This window comes from Nomascus leucogenys, chromosome 17, assembly GCF_006542625.1.
Source record: "Nomascus leucogenys isolate Asia chromosome 17, Asia_NLE_v1, whole genome shotgun sequence".
NCBI lineage: Eukaryota > Metazoa > Chordata > Mammalia > Primates > Hylobatidae > Nomascus > Nomascus leucogenys.
In genome coordinates, this window is record NC_044397.1 from 94,581,742 (window position 1) to 94,602,439 (window position 20,698).

Below are 20,698 nucleotides of genomic sequence, written 5' to 3' on the forward strand. Positions count from 1 at the left end.
GCCAGGGCCCCCAGCTGCCCCCAGTCCCTGCCAGCCACCAACCATCACCAGCACCCTGGTGAAACCCACAGGCCTGCGGCTGCCCACCCTGCCCAGGTGGACACTGTCCTCACAATGGCAGGGGAAGTGCAGGAAGCTGCCCACGTGCTGTCCCTGCCAGGAGCCGTGGTGGTCGGCGAGGACCCCGCGAACACACTGGCTGCCGAGCCATCCCCGAGGCCCCTCCTGGGCGAAGTCAGTGGGAGGCTGCCCCGGGCTGCCCCAGAGCTCATGTGCCCAGTGCAGAGCCCCAGCTCTGAGAAGGGACCAGTGGCTGACTCAGCAGCTTCCAGAACTTGCCACACACCCGCCCCCATGTGCACAGGAAGTCACTGGCTTTAAAAAAGCACCTTGGGCCGGGTGCGCTGGTTCACGCCTGTAATCCCAGCACTTTGGGAGGCCGAGGTGGGCAGATCATGAGGTTAGGAGTTTGACACCAGCCTGACCAACATGGTGAAACCCCATCTCTACTAAAAATACAAAAATTAGCCGGGTGTGGTGGCGCGCACCTGTAATCCCAGCTACTCAGGAGGCTGAGGCAGAACTGCTTGAATCCGGGAGGTGGAGGTTGCAGTGAGCCAAGATGGCACCACAGCACTCCAGCCTGGGTGACAGAGAGAGACTCTGTCTTCAAAAAAAAAACAACAAAAAACCAAAACAAAACAAAACAAAACACTTTGGTGAGGAGGCACCAACTGCACCCATAGGTCTGAGCTTGCGCCCAGCCCGTCTCTGGTGGGGCAGACCCCGTGGACAAGGTGCCCCAAACTCTGCATCAGTGGGCACAGCTGCCACCGGGCCCTTATCCCACCCCACACTCCTGTCTGCACTGGTGCCCAGGAACTAGCCCAAGCCCCTTCCCTGGGCTCTGGGTGTTGGCAGCAGGACCCCCATCCTGGGTAGGGACAGGTGGGGCCAAAGTGGAGGCACGCAGGAGTCGATGCAGCAGCCCAGGCCGAGTGTGGAGGACGGCCTGACCCAAGGGCGCCAGGCTGTCCAGCCCCAATGCAAAGGGGCTGTGCAGGTCAGGGATGGGGCTCACACTGAAGCCTCAAGTTGAGCCTGTCCCCAGCATCTGAGCAGTGGGAGGGGCGTCCACCTGAGTACCCAGTACTGAGTACTGAGGACTCAGCCATGTTGAGTGCTCCGGCGGCCCTTCCCCCTGCTGGGCACTCCTTCCCACCACCCACAGTGGGCTCAGCAGGGTCATGAAGCATCATGAAAAAGGTGGCCCAGCCCCTGCCCTCCTCCCAGGCACCTCACCCCAGGGCAGCCCAGGTCTCACACAGGCCTGAGGGTCCCCAGGAGGGAAGCCAGTGCCGGGTCCTGGCTCAGGGATCCTGGCCTGCAGGGGCGGCCGTGGGGGGTCAGCGTGTGGTCCACGTCCCAGTAGAGACTCTGGCGACCTGCCTGGGCTGGCCCTGCCCGGGATTTGCCTGGCTGCCCGTCTCAGGGCACCAGGGCTCTGAAAGGCAGAAGACCCTGGGCCTGGGGACAAATTGCAGCCAGGCCCCAAGGATGGGCGCCATGAGGGGCCCCCACCTCCCAGCACACCCTGTTGACCAGGGTGCCCAGCAGCACCTCCCACCCCAACAGACCAGACGCAATGGCCGCAGTGCTGCAAATGCAAGAGCCCAGGAGTCGAGACCCTGTGACCCTGGGGGCCCCACACATGCTGTACCCTCCTGGGGGGCCCCTACATGCTGCATCCTCCTGGGGGGCCCCCCACACTGTACCCTCCCAGGGGCCGAACACACTGCACCCCCCCGGGACCCCCATACAGTGTGCTTTCTCGGGAGCCCCCACACTGTACCCTCCTGGGGACCAGCTACTGAGCTGAGCCTAGGGGTTTGCTGAGGGGCCCAGGAGTGCCGAGGGACCTAATGGGGGGGCTCTCTGCAGGGCACCCACTATTCTGGGACCCTTGGGTCCGGGGGTGGACCCTGTGCAGTGAGTCCTCACATCCCAACCTGCCTGGCGTACCCCCCTTCTCAGGCCAGCCCCTGCCCACCACTTCCCGATGAAAGAGTAAAACAGAAAGCCCCCTCAGGCTCCAGCCCGAGCGCAGCAAGCATCCACCTGCAGATACACTGCAAAACTCTTTATGACATGGCCCAGCCCCGGGCCGAACACAGCCAAGATGGGAGCCTGGTGGGGAGGGGCTGGCTGCCAATGCAGGCCGCCCCTACGCTAAGGCCCTGAGCTCCTCCTCAGGCACTACTGCGGCGCCGGCCGCGAGACTTCCTCTCCTGAAAGGTCTGAGCCCTCGCTCTTCTGTGAGCCGCGCTCCGCTCTAAGCCCTGCCTCAGACGCCTCCTCGCCACCTAGGGAAGAAGGGCGGCCAGCATCAGGGCCAGCGGGCAGGCCTCAGGGACGACGGGAGGGAGGGCCACTGGACCCTCTCGTGCCGGCTGTCTGAGGGGCCACCCTGCACCCTGACTCTCACCTACCCTCCCCTGACCCTGGGGCTCCCCTGCCAGCTCCCGCTGGGACTCAGGCCAAGGCCGGTGGGCGGTGCCTGGCTGGGCAGCACCCGGAGAGATGCCTGAGGAACCCTCCTGGCCAGACAGGCCTGGGCTGGTGCCCCCATGACCCCAGGCCTTTCAGCCATGTCCCAGCAGTCCCCAGGGCGGAGGCAGCCTGCAGGTGGGCTGGAGGCTCTGGGGACGTGGAATTGGCCACCAGAGGGCAGAAGCTGTCCTCGTTGCAGACAGGCAGGCACCCTGCTCCCGTGGGACATCCCGGCCGAGTCAGCAGAGCCGGGCAGGGGCCCCCGCCGGACTCACCGGGCACCGTGAAGTCCTGAGTGTAGATGATGTCATCCTCGATGTCGAAGAGGTCCTCGTCCTCATCTGCGCCATGCAGGTCCTCCAAGTACGGCACCACAGTCATGCTGCGCCACCGGTCCTTGGTGTCTGGGCTCGGGGGAATGGGCACCGGTGCCTCAGCTGGAGGATGTTTCTTCCGGAACCAGCTGCAAACGCCCAGAAGCAGTGGCGCCCATCAGGCTGGCACCACGGCAGTCCAGCTGCCCGACCCGGTTCCTCCGTGCCCAGTGTACCTGCCACATACTCAGGAGCTGGGACCAGGCCGTGCAAGGGGTAGCTGTGACCACAGAAACTCAGCCATGCCCTCCAGGAGCAGGCAGGCTGCCAGGACCTCAGTCTGTAGCCCTGACCTCACTCTAGGCCTGACAGATGACCCCTCCACCCTGAGGCCTGACCCCCTGGCCCAGCCCCAGGCCTGTCTCCCAGGTGGCACTCAGAAGCCAGCACCCACCAGATGGATGTCAGCAAAGGCCAGAAGGGGGTCTGGGGGGCCACGAGCACATCCCAGCCCAGGAGGCTATCGGGGGGCAGCCCCAGTCCCCGCCAGGCTCCCAGCTGCCCCTGAGCTGTGCAGAGACCCCCAAGGCACAATCAGCACCAGCAACTCAGGAGTCTGGACACTCCCACTCCCAGAGCCAGTCTTGGTGGGTGGCCTCGGGGCTCCAGCAGAGGGCTCAAGGGCCTCCAGGGGCTGGTGCAGAGGAGCAGAGCCCACGAGGCGAGGGAGGCAGCACTGTGGGGCCTGCTGACCCCACCCACCGCTCTGTCTTCCCTGTCATGGAGCTGGGGGTCCTGGGCTGGATCCCAGCCAGATCCTGCTGCTGGGAGCCCCAGGAGGAGGAAAAAAGTGAGGCTCTCGCCAGTGTTCAGGACGGCTGTGCCCTTCCCGGCACGTCTCCACGCCTAGGGCAGGGACGGACGCACGTCCTCCCTCAGACGCCAGCTTGGACAAGGCCTGGGTCTGGCCAGTAACAGGGCACTGCCCAGAGACCCCACTCGGGCCCTGAGAACTGCGGGCGCTGCACAGGGTCTGGCCCCAACCCAGCCTGGCACCCCCACCACGCCCTGCTCTGGCGCCCACTCAACCAGCTGCCCACATGGCCGGCCTCCCTGCGACCTCGGCCCCACTGTCCCCAGGGTCGGCTCACCTGTGCTGCCGGATCTGCCGGATGGAGAACCTCTTGGCCGGCTCGTACTCAAGCATCCCTGAGGAGAAGCCAGCGAGGAGCCAGTCAGCTGGGCACAGGCCCGAGACCCCACCAACCGTCCCCGCCAGCCCAGCCTCCGTTGTCAGGCCCTGGGTGATACCTGGATGCTCCTAAGGGGGGCCCCGTGCATAGGTGGTCTCCCTGACAGAGGCCACTCCATGGGACATGCCGGGGACAGCCTGTGCGCGGCTGGCAGGGAGACAGGGCTGGGCTGGACGGCCAGGGCGGTTCCCTTCTCCCAAGGCCACTGGGCAGATGGACAGACGGCCAGTGCCACCTGCTGCCACGCGCAGAAAGTGCAGCAGGACAAGCCTGACAGACCCTGCAAGCCAGGGAGCCCCCGAGAGCGGGGCTGGGGGAGGCTCAGGGCAGCACTGCCCTCTGGGGTGGGAATTCAGAGGGTGAACAGGGCCCAGAAGCAGGGTGGAGCTGAGGGACCTGGCAAACCAGGCCCTGGGGGGAGGCCAGCCTCTCCACTCAGTCCTCTCAATGCCTGCTGGGGTCTTGGGGCCAACAGCCCCCCACCTGACACCCCCAACCCTACATTTCTGCACAAAAGCCCCGCCTCCCTGGGGCTGTGGGCAGAGGGACGAGGCTCCCACCTTTCAGCAGGTCAGAGAGCGGGGGGCCACAGTCGCCTGGGATGGCGTAGCTCCCCTTCCCGATGTTCTCAAACAACTTGTAGATGTTGTCCCCTTCGAAGGGGTACAGACCCGTGGTGATGTTGTAGCTTCATTTCGAGGGGAAGTAAGAAAAGCGTGGTCAGTCAAGGTGGTTGACATGCTAGGAGCCCCAGCTCTGCCCCGGGGACGGAGCTCTCCTGTGGCTGCTGGACCACAGGCCCTGCGGACTCAAGGACACCTCTGTCTTCACCACCTCCCACTAGTGGAGGCTACGGGTAGGAGGGGTGTGTCCTCTGGACCCACCCGGGGAAGGGGCCTGGAGCTGCTGTCACCCGCCCGGCTTCCCTGTGGGGCTCTGGGAGGAGGGTCGGCTGTGCCACTCTGTGAAGATCCCTGACGGGCCAGGCTGCACTTCACACGGGTGAACCACCATCTGCCATGTGAGTTACATTTCCATAAAGTAAGCATCCCCCAGCGGCTGTGGCCAGAGGGTCTGGGCTGGTGGCCACGCCCTGCGCCCACAGGCCGGCAGCTGCCCAAGACGCAGAGGCCCCTCGGAGTGTGCGTGCGGTGAGTGTCGGGGGGCCGGGGCACTTACAGGGTGACCCCAGCCGACCAGATGTCCACCTTGAAGCCGGAGAAGGTGTCCAGGCCGTTGGCAATCTCGGGCGGCTGGAAAGCCGGGGAGCCCTGGCTGGTCCGGCAGGTGTCATCCGCCGCGAACGGGTGCAGTGCCTGTGGCGGTGCCGTGCAGCCCTCAGGGAGTGCCCGGGAGGGGGCGCCCCAGGGCCCCCCCTAGCACGTGCCTACCTCGGCCACGCCCAGGTCGGAGATTTTGAGGGTGCCACCGGTGGTGAGCAGCAGGTTCCCGGGCTTGATGTCCTTGTGCACGATGCCCTGGCTGTGCAGGTACTCCAGGCCGTCAATCAGCTGACAGAAGTACCTGCGGGCAGCACACACCTGTCTTGGGGCCGAGGCCTCCCTGTCCCTCACAGGGGTCCCCTTTGCAGCCGCCTGGGAGCCTCCCAAACACCACAGGCCCAGCTGGGAAGTCACAGAGGTCCAGGCACACAGGACAGAGGAAAGGCTGGGTCCAGCAGGGAGCCACACCTGCGCCTGCAGTGACCACCCTCGTCTCCAGCCGAGCCACGTCTGGCAGGGCCCCGGATGTCCACAGGTCTCATTTTCCTGTGGGCCACAGGCTAGCTGCACCCCAAAGTCTTGCTGGAACAGCAGGCCCCTCCCTGCCCCTGCGGTCCTGCAGCAGCAAGGGGCCCTGACTCTGAGGCCACCAGACCTGCATCCAGGAGATCCGGTTGGGGCAGGCGGCTACCAGCGACGGGCTGGAAGCAGGCCGCTGGCCTCAGGCAGCAGGCCCAGCAAAGATGGAGGCGGGAGGTTGGCAGCAGCCCTGCCTGTGGATGCCACACACGGGGGACCCCAAAACTGTTTTTAAAAACTTGGGCCTTCACAGGGCCGGGCGCAGTGGCTCACGCCTGTAATCCCAGCACTTTGGGAGGCCGAGGCAGGCGGATCACGAGGTCAGGAGATCGAGACCATCCTGGCTAACACGGTGAAACCCCGTCTCTACTAAAAATACAAAAAATTAGCCGGGCGTGGTGGTGGGCGCCTGTAGTCCCAGCTACTCGGGAGGCTGAGGCAGGAGAATGGCGTGAACCCGGGAGGCAGAGCTTGCAGTGAGCCGAGATCGCACCATTGCACTCCAGCCTGGGCGACACAGTGAGACTCCATCTCAAAAAAAAAAAACAAAAAACAAAAAACAAAAAAACTTGGGCCTTCATGTCAATGAACATCAGACAAGCAAGCAGTGTGGCCACACGGAAAGGAGCCTGCTCTGCCTGGCCCCAGGCCCCCGCCCCACCCTGGCCCCTGCCCCGCGCACGCACCCGTGGGCCTGGCACACTGGGAAACGCTTCTCCGGCACGCTGTCCAGCATTTCCTGCATGCCACACACGCAGTACTCCATCACCATATACGTGGGGCGCTAAGGACACACAGCTCAGGGGGCGGCCCCACTCACAGGCCTGGGGAGCACGGGGCCAGAGAAGGGGCTCTGGAGGGACCCTCTGCACCCACCCTGCCCCTTCTTGGGACCAAGGCCCACCCTACCCTCAGCAACCCCTCTGAAAAGGCCCAAGGAGCCCCAGCGTCCCAGGAGGAAGGAGCCTACGGGGAAGTGGAGGACAGGGCTGACTCTTGGGGCCGCGTTCCTGCGGGGCTCACGTCCCCCACCTCACCCGTGGGCGGGGGATGGTGCCTCCTGGACGTCCCCACAAGCAGGCTCAGGTCCACGCAGGACAGGCCCAGGGCCCCTGACCGCGCGGCTCAGGGAACACAGTCCCAGCCTCAGGACCACTTCTGGCTCTTGCTCTGGGCACGGGGCCTCAGGAAGCAAAGTCCCCGTAGGGAGGCTGTGCCCGTAAGACCCATGGGGGGCGTCCACAGATGACACAAGGACACGCCCAGCCACGACCAAAATGGCCCACAACGCTCAGCCTCCATGGCCTGTCTCGGGCAGACCCTGGCCACACCCCTTGTTAGCCTGGGAGGAGACTATGAGGAAAAAGGGTCTTGACACCCCACGGGCCCAAGACACAGGGGCTGGGGCTCAGGGCCCCTTTCAGCAAGCTGCCCAGCCACTGCCACCATGGCTGACTTCCGGGGAACCAGGGAAGGTCGCTGCCCTCATGTACCAGTCTCCTTCAAGGAGACAGGAAGGGGAGCAGGCCTCAGGGCAGGCGGACCCAGGGCCCCAGCCCTTCCCACGGAGGCCCACGGCCCCAACACCGGAAAGGATATATTTTCTGCTTCTCTTCGTTGTACAGCACATCCACCAGCTGGATGACATTTCTGTGCCGTAACCTCCTCAGCAGTTGAATCTCCCTGGGACAGAGAGGACAGGGGTGCATCAGCCAACCCGACGTCAGGATGATGGCCTGGATCCCTGGAGTCGGCCTCCCCATCTCCCCACGGAAGTGCATACCGCCTCCCTTCCCTAGAGAGAAGCTGTGAGTTCACAGTGCTGGGAAAGGGCCCTGCAGGGGCCACACGTCCAGGCTCAGGGCCGTAGGGGATGGGAGCACAGCACCCTCCAGTCTGTCATCAGCCGGTGAGGGCTTTGGAGGACACAGTTAGGACACTCTTTTTTTTTTTTTTTTTTTTTGAGATGGAGTCTCGCTCTGTCGCCCAGGCTGGAGCACAGTGGCCCAATCTCAGCTCACTGCAACCTCCGCCTCCCGGGTTCAAGTGATTTCCCTGCCTCAGCCTCCCGAGTAGCTGGGACTACAGGCGCGTGTCACCACAGCCGGCTAATTTTTTGTATTTTAGTAGAGACAGGGTTTCACCATGTTGGCCAGGATGGCCTCGATCTCCTGACCTTGTGATCCGCCCGCCTCGGCCTCCCAAAGGACACTCTTAACTGAGCTTTGTAACTCAGTAGCAGTTTTGCTTCCTAGAAACCAGACTATTGCAATGGTAGCACAGATGGAGCCCAGACCGTGGCAGGAGCCAGGGTGAGTTGGAGCCCTGGTGATGGCTCCGTCACACGGTACAGTCCCCTGCTGCCAAGGACTCCCAACTCCGAGGGTCCCACTCCTTGGAGGGTGGGCCGCGGGTGAGCTGGAAGGATGGCCCATAGGAAGGGGCACCCGGAGATGGAGATGCCACAGAAAGAGATATTGCGGGGTCCTGCCACGCCCACCCGCCTGCACAAAGGTCGGGCCCAACAGGCCACAGAGCACGGCCCCCTCCGCAGGCCACAGAGCACGGCCCCCTCTGCAGCTGCCGCCCTGTCCAAGACACTTCATTTCTCCCAGCACTACAGGAGGCCGAGGCGGATGGATCACCTGAGCTCAGGAGTTTGAGACCAGCCTGAGCAGCATGGCGAAACCCTGTCTCTACTAAAAATACAAAAGCCAGCCGGGCGTGGAGGTGCGTGCTTGAAGTCCTAGCTACTCGGGAGGCTCAGGTGGGAGGATCACTTGAGCCTGTAGTTACCTGTGATCGTGCTACTGCACTCCAGCCTGGACAACAGAATAAGACCGTCTCATAAAAGAAAAAATAAAACAAAACAAAAAAATGACGAGCCAGGCCCTCACACCCAGTGGGTGGGCGTGGAAGTATCTGCAGCTTCTCCAAAGGTCCGTTACCCTGTGGGCCAGCAGCTCCACTCCCAGGTACACACCCTGAGGAACAGTACACGCCACGCAGAAACAGAGCACAAGATGCTCACAGCAGGACGCACAGCAGCCGAGATGTGGAACCACCCAGGGGCCCTTCCACAGATGAGGATCAGCACAGCTCATCCACGTACTTAACACGATTCAGCCACAAAAACCAGTGAGGCTCTGACTCGAGCCACAGCCTAGATGCACCTTGAGGATGTCACACTGAGAGATGCCAGACACTAAAGGACACACAGTGTGTGGCGCCTTTTCTTTTTTTTTTTTTTTGAGACAGGGTTTCCCTGTCGCCCAGGCTGGAGTGCACCTCCCAGGCTCAAGCGATCCTCCCGTCTCAGCCCCGCAAGTAGCTGGGACTACAGACGTGTGCTACCATGCCCAGCTAATTTTTGCATTTTAGGAGAGACAGTTTCACCGTGCTGCCCAGGCTCGTCTCGTTCGAAATACTAGGCTCAAGTGATCTGCCCACCTCGGCCTCAGAAAGTGCTGGGATGACAGGATCTCATTTTTTTTGTTTCTTTTCTTTGAGATGGAGTCTCACTCTGTCGCCAGGCCAGAGTGCAATGGCATGATCTCAGCTCACTGCAACCTCCGCCTCCCAGGTTCAAGCGATTTCTCCTGCCTCGGCCTCCTGAGTCGCTGGGACTACAGGTGCCCGCAACTACGCCCAGCTAATTTTTGTATTTTTAGTAGAGATGGGGGTTTCACCATGTTGGCCAAGATGGTCTGGATCTCTTGCCCTAGTGAGCCACCGCACCCGGCCGAAAGGATCCCATTTCTATGCAATATCCAGGACAAGCCAATCCAGAGCCAGGAAGTGGATTCAGAGTGGCCAGGAGCTGGTGGAGGGGATAGAGAGTGACACAATGGGAATGGGGCTTGCTTTTGGGGTGACAGAATGTTCTGGAATTAGAAGTAGTGGTTGCACAGCCGTGTGAATGTACTTAATGCCACTGAATAGTACACTGTGAATGAGTGAGTTATACAGTATGCAAATTCCATCTCCATAGTTTTTTGTTTTTTGTTTTTTTTTTTTTTTTTAATTCTTAACAGGAAGCCCAAGCATGGAGCATAAAAAACAGCTGGGGGGCCGGGCACGGCGACTCACGCCTGTAATCCCAACACTTTGGGAGGCCGAGGCGGGAGGATCACCCGAGGTCAGGAGTTCGAAACCAGCCTGGCCAACATGGTGAAACCTCGTCTCTACTAAAAATACAAAAATTAGCCGGGCATGGTGATGGGTGCCTGTAATCCCAGCTATTCAGGAGGCTGAGGCAGGAGAATCACTTGAACCTGGGAGGCAGAGGTTGCAGTGAGCCAAGATCGCACCACTGCACTTCAGCCTGGGCAACAGAGCAAGACTCCATCTCAAAAAAAAAACAAAAAACAAAAAACAAAAAACTTGGAGTGTCGGGGGTGTCCCGTCACCCCCCCCCCCTCCCGTCACCCAGCCTTCCCCACCCCCAGCTCAGGGCTGCCTCTTGCATGAACCCTTGGCTCACCTCTCCCTCCCAGTGCACCAGTCCCAAGGCTCACTGCTCACTGCCCTCAGGGCAACCTCAGAAGGCCAAGGCCTGGGCTCTGCCACGGCTGCAGGCTGTGCTGGGGCTGGGCCTGGACAAGGGGCCGCCAGCTTGGGAAGGGGCTAGGAGAGCAGGATGAAGGGAAAGGAAGGTGGGTGATGAGGACAGGGGCACAGAGGGACACAGTCCCCCAGAAGAGGAGCCAGTGAGCAACTGGTTCTGGCTCCCGGCTGTGCCTGGTACCCTGCCGGGCTGCCCAGCCCTGAGAAGCGTCCCCCACTTCCATTGGTCGCCGCGGGCCTGGTCTGCTCGCTAGGAAGCCCTGCATTTCCGTTCTCTCTGGGATATGTGGTGGTGGCACCAATTCCCAGCAGGGCCCAGCAAGGTTATTTATAGAGCTGGCCGGGGCCTGTGTCCACAGCCTGGCAGGCGCCCAGGGCATTGAGGGGGACGCTGAGGGCGAGGCTGGGCCCAGCAAAGGCCCCAGGGCCCAGCGCCTTCCTGCCTGCCAGGCTGCTCAGGAAAGCTCGGGGTGGGCCCGAGAGGCCTGGCTCAGCCCCAGATCCCCTTGTTCCCCAGGGCTCTGTGTGCCACTAACCTCCCCCGCTGATGAGGGTCACAGGCCATTCCTGGGAGGCAAGACTTGCCTTCTATTCAGAGGAGATGCGGTGGTGGGGGGCGGGGAAGGTGCTGTTTTCAGACACCAGAGGCCAGATGCTCGGACGCACAGGCCCCAAGAGCCTGATGCTCCACCACGAGGCGAAAGCACCCCCTCCCTGGGCAGGAGCCGGCTACCGGCAGGGAAGGTGGCCCAGGACACTGTTCCAGCCTCCTCAGTGGGGCTGAGGGAGCCACGGGCCCTCAGGTCCAGCACTGCTCTTGCCCACCTCCTGCTGCCTGTGCAGGGACCACCCCACACCCACCCAGGCTCCAGCACAGTCCTAACCCTGAGGAGGGGCAGTGAGGCCAGGGGCTCAACCTGCATGCAGCCTCAGAGCCTCGTGGGGGCTGCTCGGGAGGCTGCACGGCCCTAAAAGCAAATGAGGGTGGAGGACTCCCTCCCGGAAACCTCCCTGCGCCGGCCACCACCTGCCGACACCACGTCTCCCCCACGAGCCCTCATTCTACAGATGGGGAAACGGGCACAGGAGGAACCCACCCTCACCGAAGGCGCCTTGCCCTGCCTCCACCTCAACAGCGACACTTCACAGCAGCAGGATGCACGGCAGCTGAAACGTGGAACAGCCCAGGCACTCCTGAACAGGTCAGCATAGACCGAGGGACACTGGGTTGTCTGTTTAATTAAAAGGGACCAAGGCATTCTGCGCAGGCACGTGCATCCCCCAATTTATGCCAGTGGAGGAGTGGGGGTGAAGCCGCCCCCCGCCTGGTGGCAGTCACCTCTGGGATGCTGGGGGCACATCAGCTTCTCTAGATTGCCAGGCTTCCTCTGACGTCTCCAGCCAGAAAAAGAGCAGAAGAGGAGACCCAGAGAAACCTAAGAGCTTGGCAAGGAACAGGAAGAGTGTCCAGAGGGGAAGCCCGGCTCTTGGGGCATCGCCAGCCGCTCCGAGGTGCCACGTTAGGGACCCACTGGGCTTGCCCAGGCAGCGTGGACTGTTTAGCTGACTTGTTGATTAACAGGACAGGAAATAGGAAGGAGACTCATAAATGCCACTCAAGCTCACAGAGAGGTGGGGGTAGGAGCCTCCGTCTGCCTAGAAACAGATCATACAGGGAAGAGATGGGCCCGGCCCTCGCCCCGGCCTCCCACGGCTCAGAGCAAGACTGGGAGGCACATGGAGACCCAGGAACTCCCAGCTCCAGACCCGCGTGCCCTGGTCCCTGAATCCCTCCTGAGGCGGCTGAAACAAGGCCCTCGAGGATTCGAGAGGGACGCCAGCTAAGCGCACGTGCACTGAAGTTAGGGGCCCTAACGTGGCCCCTCGGAGCAGCCACGATTCACAGGCAGAGGCGGGAGCAGCCCAAGTGTCCAGCCACAGATGAGCGGTCAAACGCAGCACGGCCCTCCACACACTGGAACGTGACACAGCTGTGAACGGCAGCGAGGCTCAGACCCAGGCCACGGCGCAGATGCACCTTGAGGACAGCACACTCCGTAAGACAAGCCAGACACAAAAGGCCACGCGGTGTGTCATGCCACTCATGTGAAATGTTCAGGACAGGCCCAACCAGAAGCAGGAAGGGAATGCGTGGGTGCCGGGACTGGGGAGGGAATGGGGAGTGATGGCTGATGGAGACAGTGTTTCCTTCTTGGGTAACGACAATGTTCTGGAAGCTGATAGAGGTGACAGTTGTGCAACTCTGTCAATGTACTAGATGCCACTGAATTACACACTTTAAAAAGGTGAACTTGGCCGGGTGCGGTGGCTCAGGCCTACTATAACCCCAGCACTTTGGGAGGCCGAGGCGGGCGGATCACGAGGTCAGGAGACTGAGACCATCCTGGCCAACACGGTGAAACCCCGTCTCTACTAAAAATACAAAAAAATTAGCCGGGCGTGGCGGCGGACACCTGTAGTCCCAGCTACTCCGGAGGCTGAGGCAGGAGAATTGCTTGAACCCAGGAGGCAGAGCTTGCAGTGAGCCGAGATCGTGCCACTGCACTCCAGTCTGAGCGAGAGCAAGACTCCGTCTCAAAAAAAAAAAAAAGGTGAACTTTAGGCCCAGTGCTATGGCTTACACCTGTAATCCCAGTACTTTGGGAGGCCAGGGAGGATTACTTAAGGTGAGGGGTTCAAGACCAGCCTGGGCAATACAGCGAGACCTTGTCTCTGTAAAATAAAAAATAAAAAGGTGGGCCAGGCGCGGTGACTCATGCCTGTAATCCCAGTACTTTGGGAGGCCGAGGTGGGTACATCACAAGGTCAGGAGATCGAGACCATCCTGGCTAACACGGTGAAACCCTGTCTCTATTAAAAATACAAAAACAAAATTAGCCAGGCGTGGTGGCAGGCACCTGTAGTCCCAGCTTACTCGAGAGGCTGAGGTGGAGCTTGCAGTGAGCCAAGATTGTGCCACAGCACTCCAGCCTGGGGGACAGAGCGAGACTCCGTCTCAAAAATAAATAAGTAAATAAATAAATAAAAGTTGAACGTGGCGAAGCAGTGGCTCATGCCTGTAATCCCAGCAGTCTGGGAGGCCCAGGCAGGCGGATAGCTTGAATCTAGGAGTTTGAGACCAGCCTGGACAACATGGCGAAATCCCATCTCTACAAAAAACTAGCCGGGTGTGGTGGTGCACATCTGCAGTCCCAGCTACCTTGGGGGCAGGAGGGTCACCTGAGCCCAGAGCTATGATTGCGCCACTGCACTCCATTCTCGGCGATACAGTGAGACCCTGTCTCCAAAAAAAAAAAAAGCTGTTAAGAAAATTGAGTCCAGGCCGGGCACGGTGGCTCACGCTGTAATCCCAGCACTTTGGGAGGCCGAGGCGGGCGGATCACGAGGTCAGGAGATCAAGACCATCCTGGCTAACACAGTGAAACCCCGTCTCTACTAAAAATACAAAAAATTAGCTGGGCGTGGTGGCGGGCGCCTGTAGTCCCAGCTACGCGGGAGACTGAGGCAGGAGAATGGCGTGAACCCCGGGGGGCGGAGCCTGCAGTGAGCCGAGATTGCGCCTCTGCACTCCAGCCTGGGCGAAAGAGCGAGACTTCGTCTCAAAAATAAATAAATAAATAAATAAAAATTAAAAAAAAAAAAGAAAATTGAGTCCAATTTGAGCAACACGGTGGCGTTTGTGGGACATACGGGCCGTCCAGCCGCCTCACTGATTCCTCGACAGCTACAGCAGCGCCACAGATCCTGGGCGAGGAACCAACATTCCAGGCCCGCCCCAGCTGGCTGGGCACCGGAAGCCCACTGTGCGTGCAGCCCAGAACCCCCAGTGGACCCATCACCCCCGCTGTTCTGCGGCTGCCCAGCCCCTGAGCTCCCGCTGGGTCTCAGAGCTGTCCCTCCCGCTGCCCAGAGAGGGGCACAAACAGAGGCCTCGAGGACACCCAGGCCTCACATGGCTGGCGCAGGGGCCTGAGCAGATGCTGGGACCCCATAAAGGCCGCCTGGGATGTAAAGACCTACAAAGTCCAGGACTGACTCCCAACTCGCGAAAATCCTCTTTACTATAGGCAAGCATCTGCCAATCATCGCCGCAACCACGTACACTGAGTGCCGCCCACCTCCCACCTCCTGGCTGGACACCACGGGGGCGGTGCAGATGGGAGAGCCACAGCCAGGATCTGGCCCCGTTTCCTACGGCAGCAGTGATTTTCACATTTCCAAACAGGTAGAAAGAAAAGACACGAAAGCACAGTGTTTTGCAACAGGTGGAAGTGACAGGAAAGGGGAGGGCTGTGGACGCTGCCAGGCTGTGTGCTCACCACAGCCCTGGGTGCCTCTGTGGAGGCTCCACAAGGCGGGCACACTCCCTGCCTTCGAGCCCACTCTCACTGGGGTGGAAAGGGGAAGGGAGGCATGGCGGCCTTCTGCCCGCCCCCGTACAGCACCCACCCCCCCCCGCACAGCCGCCCCAGCACAGCTGCCCCCACACAGAACCCCACTGTGGGCTCCACAGCAGCAGCCAGCCCTGCTGCCCCCCGAGAAGCACAGGGAGCAGGGCTGGATGCAGGCGACCCCTTCCAGCCCTTCTCTGCTCCACTCTAGGAACCCACTGTCTACCAACAGCCTATGGCACTGATTTATTTTAATTAATTGTTTTTTTGACACAGTTTCGCTCTTGTCTCCTAGGCTTGCCCAGCCTGGAATGCAATGGTGCGATCTCGGCTCACCGCAACCTCCGCCTCTCAGGTTCAAGCGATTCTCCTGCCTCAGCTTCCCGAGTAGCTGGGACTACAGGCGCCCGCCACCACACCAGGCTAATTTTTGCATTTTTAGTAGAGACGGAGTTTCGCCATATTGGCCAGGCTGGTCTTGAACTCCTGACCTCAGATGAAGTAGCTGGGATTATTGGCATACGCCACCACATCTGGCTAATTTTTCTATTTTTAGTAGAGACAGGGTTTCACCATGTTGGCCAGGCTGGTCTCGAACTTCTGACCTTGTGATCCACCCGCCTCGGCCTCCCAAGTGCTGGGATTACAGGCGTGAGCCACCATGCCCAGCCCCCGGCCCGTTTTTTTTTTTTTTTTTTAGACGGAGTTTCACTCATTACCCAGGCTGGAGTGCAGTGGCATGATCTTGGCTCACCGCAACCTCTGCTTCCCAGGTTCAGGTGATTCTCCTGCCTCAGCCTCCAGAGTAGCTGGGATTACAGGCGTGCGCCACCACACTCAGCTAATTTTGTATTTTTAGTAGAGACAGGGTTTCACCATGTTGGTCAGGCTAACTCCCGACCTCAGGAGATCCACCCGCCTTGGCCTCCCAAAGTGCTGGGATTACAGGCGTGAGCCAACATGGCCAGCCCTCTTTTTAACTCATTGATGCTTTTTGGAACTTTCCTATTTCTAATAAAATTATACTTTTTGCGGGAGAGCGGGATAAGGCACAGACTCCAGGGCTGCCTTTCTGGGAAGGAAGGGAAGGGACGGGACTCATGCCGGCTCCATCTGCCCCAACCCACCCCCTTGGCGATCGCCCACGCTTTCCACACCAACTGGAGGACCGGACGCCTGAGGCTTGTCTGGAAGGTTCCAGACACTCGCTGCGAGACACAATCTGAGCGGAGTTTATTAAGCTTCCCACACACAAAGGAGGCTTTTTCCCTGTAGCACTGGCAGCAAGGCTAGCCAAGGCCTTGGGCCTCAGGGCTGGGCAGTGGACACCCCTTCTCCTTGACAGCACTCTGCACGTGGCAGCCTCCAGTCAGGACGCACCAGCTCCCAGAGTAGAGGGACCCCCTGGCAGCACCCAGGGGGCTGGAGGAAGTGCAGTGGCTCCTAAATCACAGCTGCAAGCGGGGCAGCTCCTGATGGTAGAGACCAGGAAGGGACAGGGCTCACCCCTCATCCCAGGGGGCCCCGCAAGGGCAAAGCCGTTACACACTCAGGGCCAGGATGAAATTGGACGCTGAACGCTAGTGAGAGTGCATCACTCACTTCAAGGCCAGTGGGGTCAAGCTGTGGGTAGCTGCAACGCACAGTCCAGTCCAGGTCCTGCCAACCCCTCTGCCTCCCTGCCTCCGTGTTCCCTCCTGTTCTCCCAGGCACTGGGCGAGACCAGGTTCCCGTAACCCTCTGGCCTGTCTCCACCAAGACCCTCAGGCTCCGCGCCCTACCATTCAGGTGCTCACCTGAGCTCCCAGGACCTCCTCCACTGACTGTTCAGGAAAGCAGGGGGCTCACACTCACAGTCAGGCTTCCTCCCCCCAGCGTCTGTCTTCCCATTGACCCTGCATATACATTTGTCAAAACTCAAACCAGATTTTTTTTTTTTTCAGGACAGAGTCTCGCTCTGTCGCCCAGGCTGGAGCGCAATGGTGCGATCTCGGGTCACTGCAAGCTCTGCCTCCCAGGTTCCAGCAATTTTCTGCCTCAGCCTCCTGAGGCAGAAACCACATCCAGCTAATTTTTGTATTTTTAGTAGAGATGGTGTTTCACCATGTTGGCCAGGCTGGTCTTGAACTCCTGACCTCATGATCCGCCCACCTCAGCCTCCCAAAGTGCTGGGATTACAGGCGTGAGCCACCGCACCCAACCCCTAAGCGTGGGTTTCTGACTGCTGGGAGAGAGGCTGTCACTGGCCCCTTTAGAGGGCACCTGCTACCCCCAGCACAGGCTCTGCCCAGCCCCTGACCAACCCATCTCACAGAGACCAGGCACGGGCAACTGCTCCACTGACCCAAGGCACTGGCCACGCCTTCTACCCCTGTCCAGACTGGACACTGAGACATCAGAAAGGCCCCGTGGAAACATGCCCTTCCCAGCCGCTCCCATTTAACCCCGACTGCTCCAGCTCCAGAGTACAAACTTCAGAGCCTGTGTCCCTGGTTTCCGCATGTCACAGCCTGCATGCTGATTAAGATGTGTGTTGGCCGGGCGCGGTGGCTCACGCCTTTAATCCCAGCACTTTGGGAGGCTGAGGTGGGTGGATCATGAGGTCAAAAGTTCAAGACCAGCCTGGCCAAGATGGTGAAACCCCGTCTCTACTAAAAAAAAAAAAAATATAAAAATTAGCCGGGCGCGGTGGCAGGCGCCTGTAATCCCAGCTACTCAGGAGGCTGAGGCAGGAGAATCACTTAAACCCAGGGGGCAGAGACTGCAGTGAGCCAAGATCACTCCACTGCACTCCAGCCTGAGCAACAAGAGTGAAACTCTGTCTCAAAAAAAAAGGCTGTGCGCGTTGACTCACGCCTGTAGTACCAGCACTTTGGGAGGCCCAGGCGGGCAGATCACGAGGTCAGGAGATCGAGACCATCCTGGCTAACACGGTGAAACCCCGTCTCTACTAAAAAATACAAAAAATTAGCAGGGCGTGGTGGCGGGCGCCTGTAGTCCCAGCTACTGGGGAGGCTGAGGCAGGAGAATGGTGTGAACCCGGGAGGTGGAGCTTGCAGTGAGCAGAGATCACAGCACTGCGCTCCAGCCTGGGCAACAGAGCAAGACTCCGTCTCAAAAAAAAAAAGAAAAAAAAAAGTATGTGAGCCCCAGGGCCCCTGAGCAGGAGGGAGGTGAGAGCAGACATGGCAGGAGCCCCTCCCCGGACCTCCGTCCAAGGTCATGGTGCCCTGCGCAGGGTGTCCCTGCCAGTCCCTCGAGGCCTAGCCCAGTAGATAAGGTCCTTTCTTGGAAACAGGAGGCAAAGTTTTGAAAGTTAAGAGGGCTGGGAGAGGGGCAGGGCCTGGGCAGGGCCCGCCAGGCGGCGGCAGGTGCAGCGTGTCTGGTTGCGATAAGGCAGGGACACCCCCCCTCCCCCCCACCAGCTGGGAGAGGCTCAGGCCGGCCCGTGCTGCCCTGGGTAGGAGCTTCTCCGCGCACAGATGCAGAGGCCTCCGGGATGCCCAGCGGCAGCCCCGTGCCTGAAGAAGTCAGTTGGAAAAGTAAGGTCTTCCGGATGCAATTCGGGAGGGAGGCACAGTCTCCCTCGGGCAGGGCTGCCAGCGCCGGGGGCCAGGGATGCTTCCAGCGTCACATCCCTGGCAAATGAGGAAAGGCTACGTTTCCCTTCTGCTGACTGATAAGCCGGTGCAAACAGTTATTTTTGGCAGCCCAGGGTTCCCCTCTGACAGGATAAACAAATCACATTTCGCCTGGCCCCGGTAACGGCCACACACTGCGCAGAAAACCTGCTGGCGGCCGCACACAAACTCTCGGGGCCCAAACAAACACAGGCTGATTCCACTAGGCGCCTCTGCTCCTTGGACAGCTGGGGGAGCCACGGGGCTAGTCTTAGGGCATTGGGGGCCGCTCCCTTCTCAGGAGGGTTTCGCTACCAGGGCATTTTAACTGGAGTCCAAGAGCCCATGCAAACGCACGCCCCGCTGCGACAACTGGCCCTGCCTGAGTGAAAGTCCGTAACGCAGGCCTCCAACCACGCTCTCCCTGGCACGGAGGACACAGGCGCCGGACGGGTCCAGCTCAGGGTGTTAAGAGGAAGTAAGGGAGGGAGGGAGGAGAGAAGGAAGACAGAACCATTCGCACAGTGACTGGCCCGGCCCGGCCCCGACCCCAGCAAGCCATACTTACTTCTTCACGTTGGCCTCCCCGTTGGGGATCCTTCGCAACTTCTTCTTCTTGAGGATCTTGACCGCTCTCCTGCACAGCGTCTCCGAGTCCAGCACCTCCTTCACCTTGCCGTAAGAGCCTTCCCCCAGCAGGTCCCCCATCAGGTACTTGCCGATGAGCTTGGCCCGCTTGCGGCGCGGCTGGTAGATGACCTCGGTGGAGTCGATGCGGTGGATGAACGTGTCCATACCCACCGACATCAGCTCGCCCTCCGTGAACATGCCCAGCTGCTGCGGGTCCACCACCTCCATGCTGGACCCAGGATCCTGGAGTCCCGCCGCCAGCCCTGAGTCCGCGGGTGAGCGGTCCTTCCTTATGTTCCGACTTCCCTTCTCCAAAATTTTACAAACAAAAAAGAAAAAAAAAAGGCAACAAAAACCCCAAAAGGAAGGGAAAAACCCTTCTTCCAACAGAAACGATTGTCCTACACGTCAGTCCCGGCTGCGAGTCCGAGCCCGGTGCAGGGTCCGGGACGGCGGCTCAGACGCGAGTTCCAGTGGGACCCGGGCCTCAGAACTGGGAGACGGCCCGGTCAGGGTCAACTTCGTCCTCGGGGGCCCTGGGGAGGCCGGCCGGGGCTTCTCAGTGCTAGGTCATCCTCCGGGGACCTCAGGCCCACGGACAAGCATGAACACGGCCGAGCGCGGTCTTCTCCGGGCCGCCCATCCCACAGGCCGGGTCTGCGACGTCGCTGCCCCCCGCGACCCCCACACCTGGAGAGGCCAACTTCGCTGGGGGCGTCTCCGGCGACGCCCCGGTCCCACCGCCTGTCCCAGGCGCAAACGCCCCGCCGCGGACGACCGAGCGGACCTCCCGGGGGGCGCCGACTCCCGCCGGCCCGGGCGAGCGTTCGGGGGGCTGGGGGCGTCCAAGCGGCCTCCCGCCGCGGCCAACAGCTCCGCTCAGGGCTGGTCGCTGCCCGGCGCCCGCGAGGGCCCGCACTGGGCGCCCCCCGAGCCGGCCCGCGACCCCCGCGGTGGTCGCCGGGGCCCGGCCGGCGCCCCCCTCTCCGCAAACGTCTGCCCGAGCGCGCGCCCCGCCCCGAGTGCCCTCAGCGTCCAGTCCGCGGGGCTGCGCGGCGGCGGGGGCTCCACGGGGCTCCGGGCGGCCGAGGCGGCGCAGGCCGCAGGCTCCGGGCCGGGGGGTTCCCGAAGGTGCGGGGCCCCGGGCGGCGCGTCCCCCTCGCCGCGGCCGCCGCGCGTCTGGAGGAGGCGGAGCGGCGAGGGGGGCCCAGCCCATCCAAGGCCGCAGCAGTAAGTGCCGCCACCCGCACTCCCTTCGCTGCCCCGCGCCTCACTCGCGGGCGCCCCGGGCCGCCTCCCCCTTCCGCGCCCGACACACCACCGCCATCTTGTTTACCTCCCTCCCCCTCCCTGCGCCGCCGCGGACGCCGCACGCCCGGCCGCAGGGCACGCCTCCTCGCGCGGACGACGTGCCCACCCGTTGGCTGAACCTGCCATCCCCGGCCCTCTGCCCGCCCCGCCGCCGCCAACGATTGGAGCGTTTGGACCCGGCCGGGCGCCCGAGCGGGGATTGGTCGGCGCTTGGCCCCGCCCGGGGGGTGGATACAGCGC

General features: G+C 61.4%; 1 protein-coding gene across 2 annotated transcripts in view; it reads right to left on the reverse strand.

The window, feature by feature from the left end:
* The window catches only part of STK11 (serine/threonine kinase 11), a 22,901-nt gene extending 2,420 nt beyond the window's left edge, over positions 1–20,481 (reverse strand). Inside the window, exons 1-8 of one of the 2 annotated variants that reach the window (XM_030796914.1) lie at positions 19,086–20,481; positions 7,519–7,602; positions 6,606–6,695; positions 5,509–5,641; positions 5,297–5,433; positions 4,678–4,805; positions 4,016–4,073; positions 2,826–3,013 (exon numbers count right to left, since the gene is read on the reverse strand). In XM_030796914.1, the coding sequence (XP_030652774.1) occupies positions 2,826–3,013; positions 4,016–4,073; positions 4,678–4,805; positions 5,297–5,433; positions 5,509–5,641; positions 6,606–6,695; positions 7,519–7,602; positions 19,086–19,375 (1,108 nt within the window). In that variant the 5' untranslated portion in view covers positions 19,376–20,481. The remainder of the gene's footprint in view (positions 1–2,825; positions 3,014–4,015; positions 4,074–4,677; positions 4,806–5,296; positions 5,434–5,508; positions 5,642–6,605; positions 6,696–7,518; positions 7,603–19,085) is intronic. The other variant, XM_030796913.1, reaches the window with a different exon arrangement.
* Between the last annotated feature and the right edge of the window lie 217 nt (positions 20,482–20,698).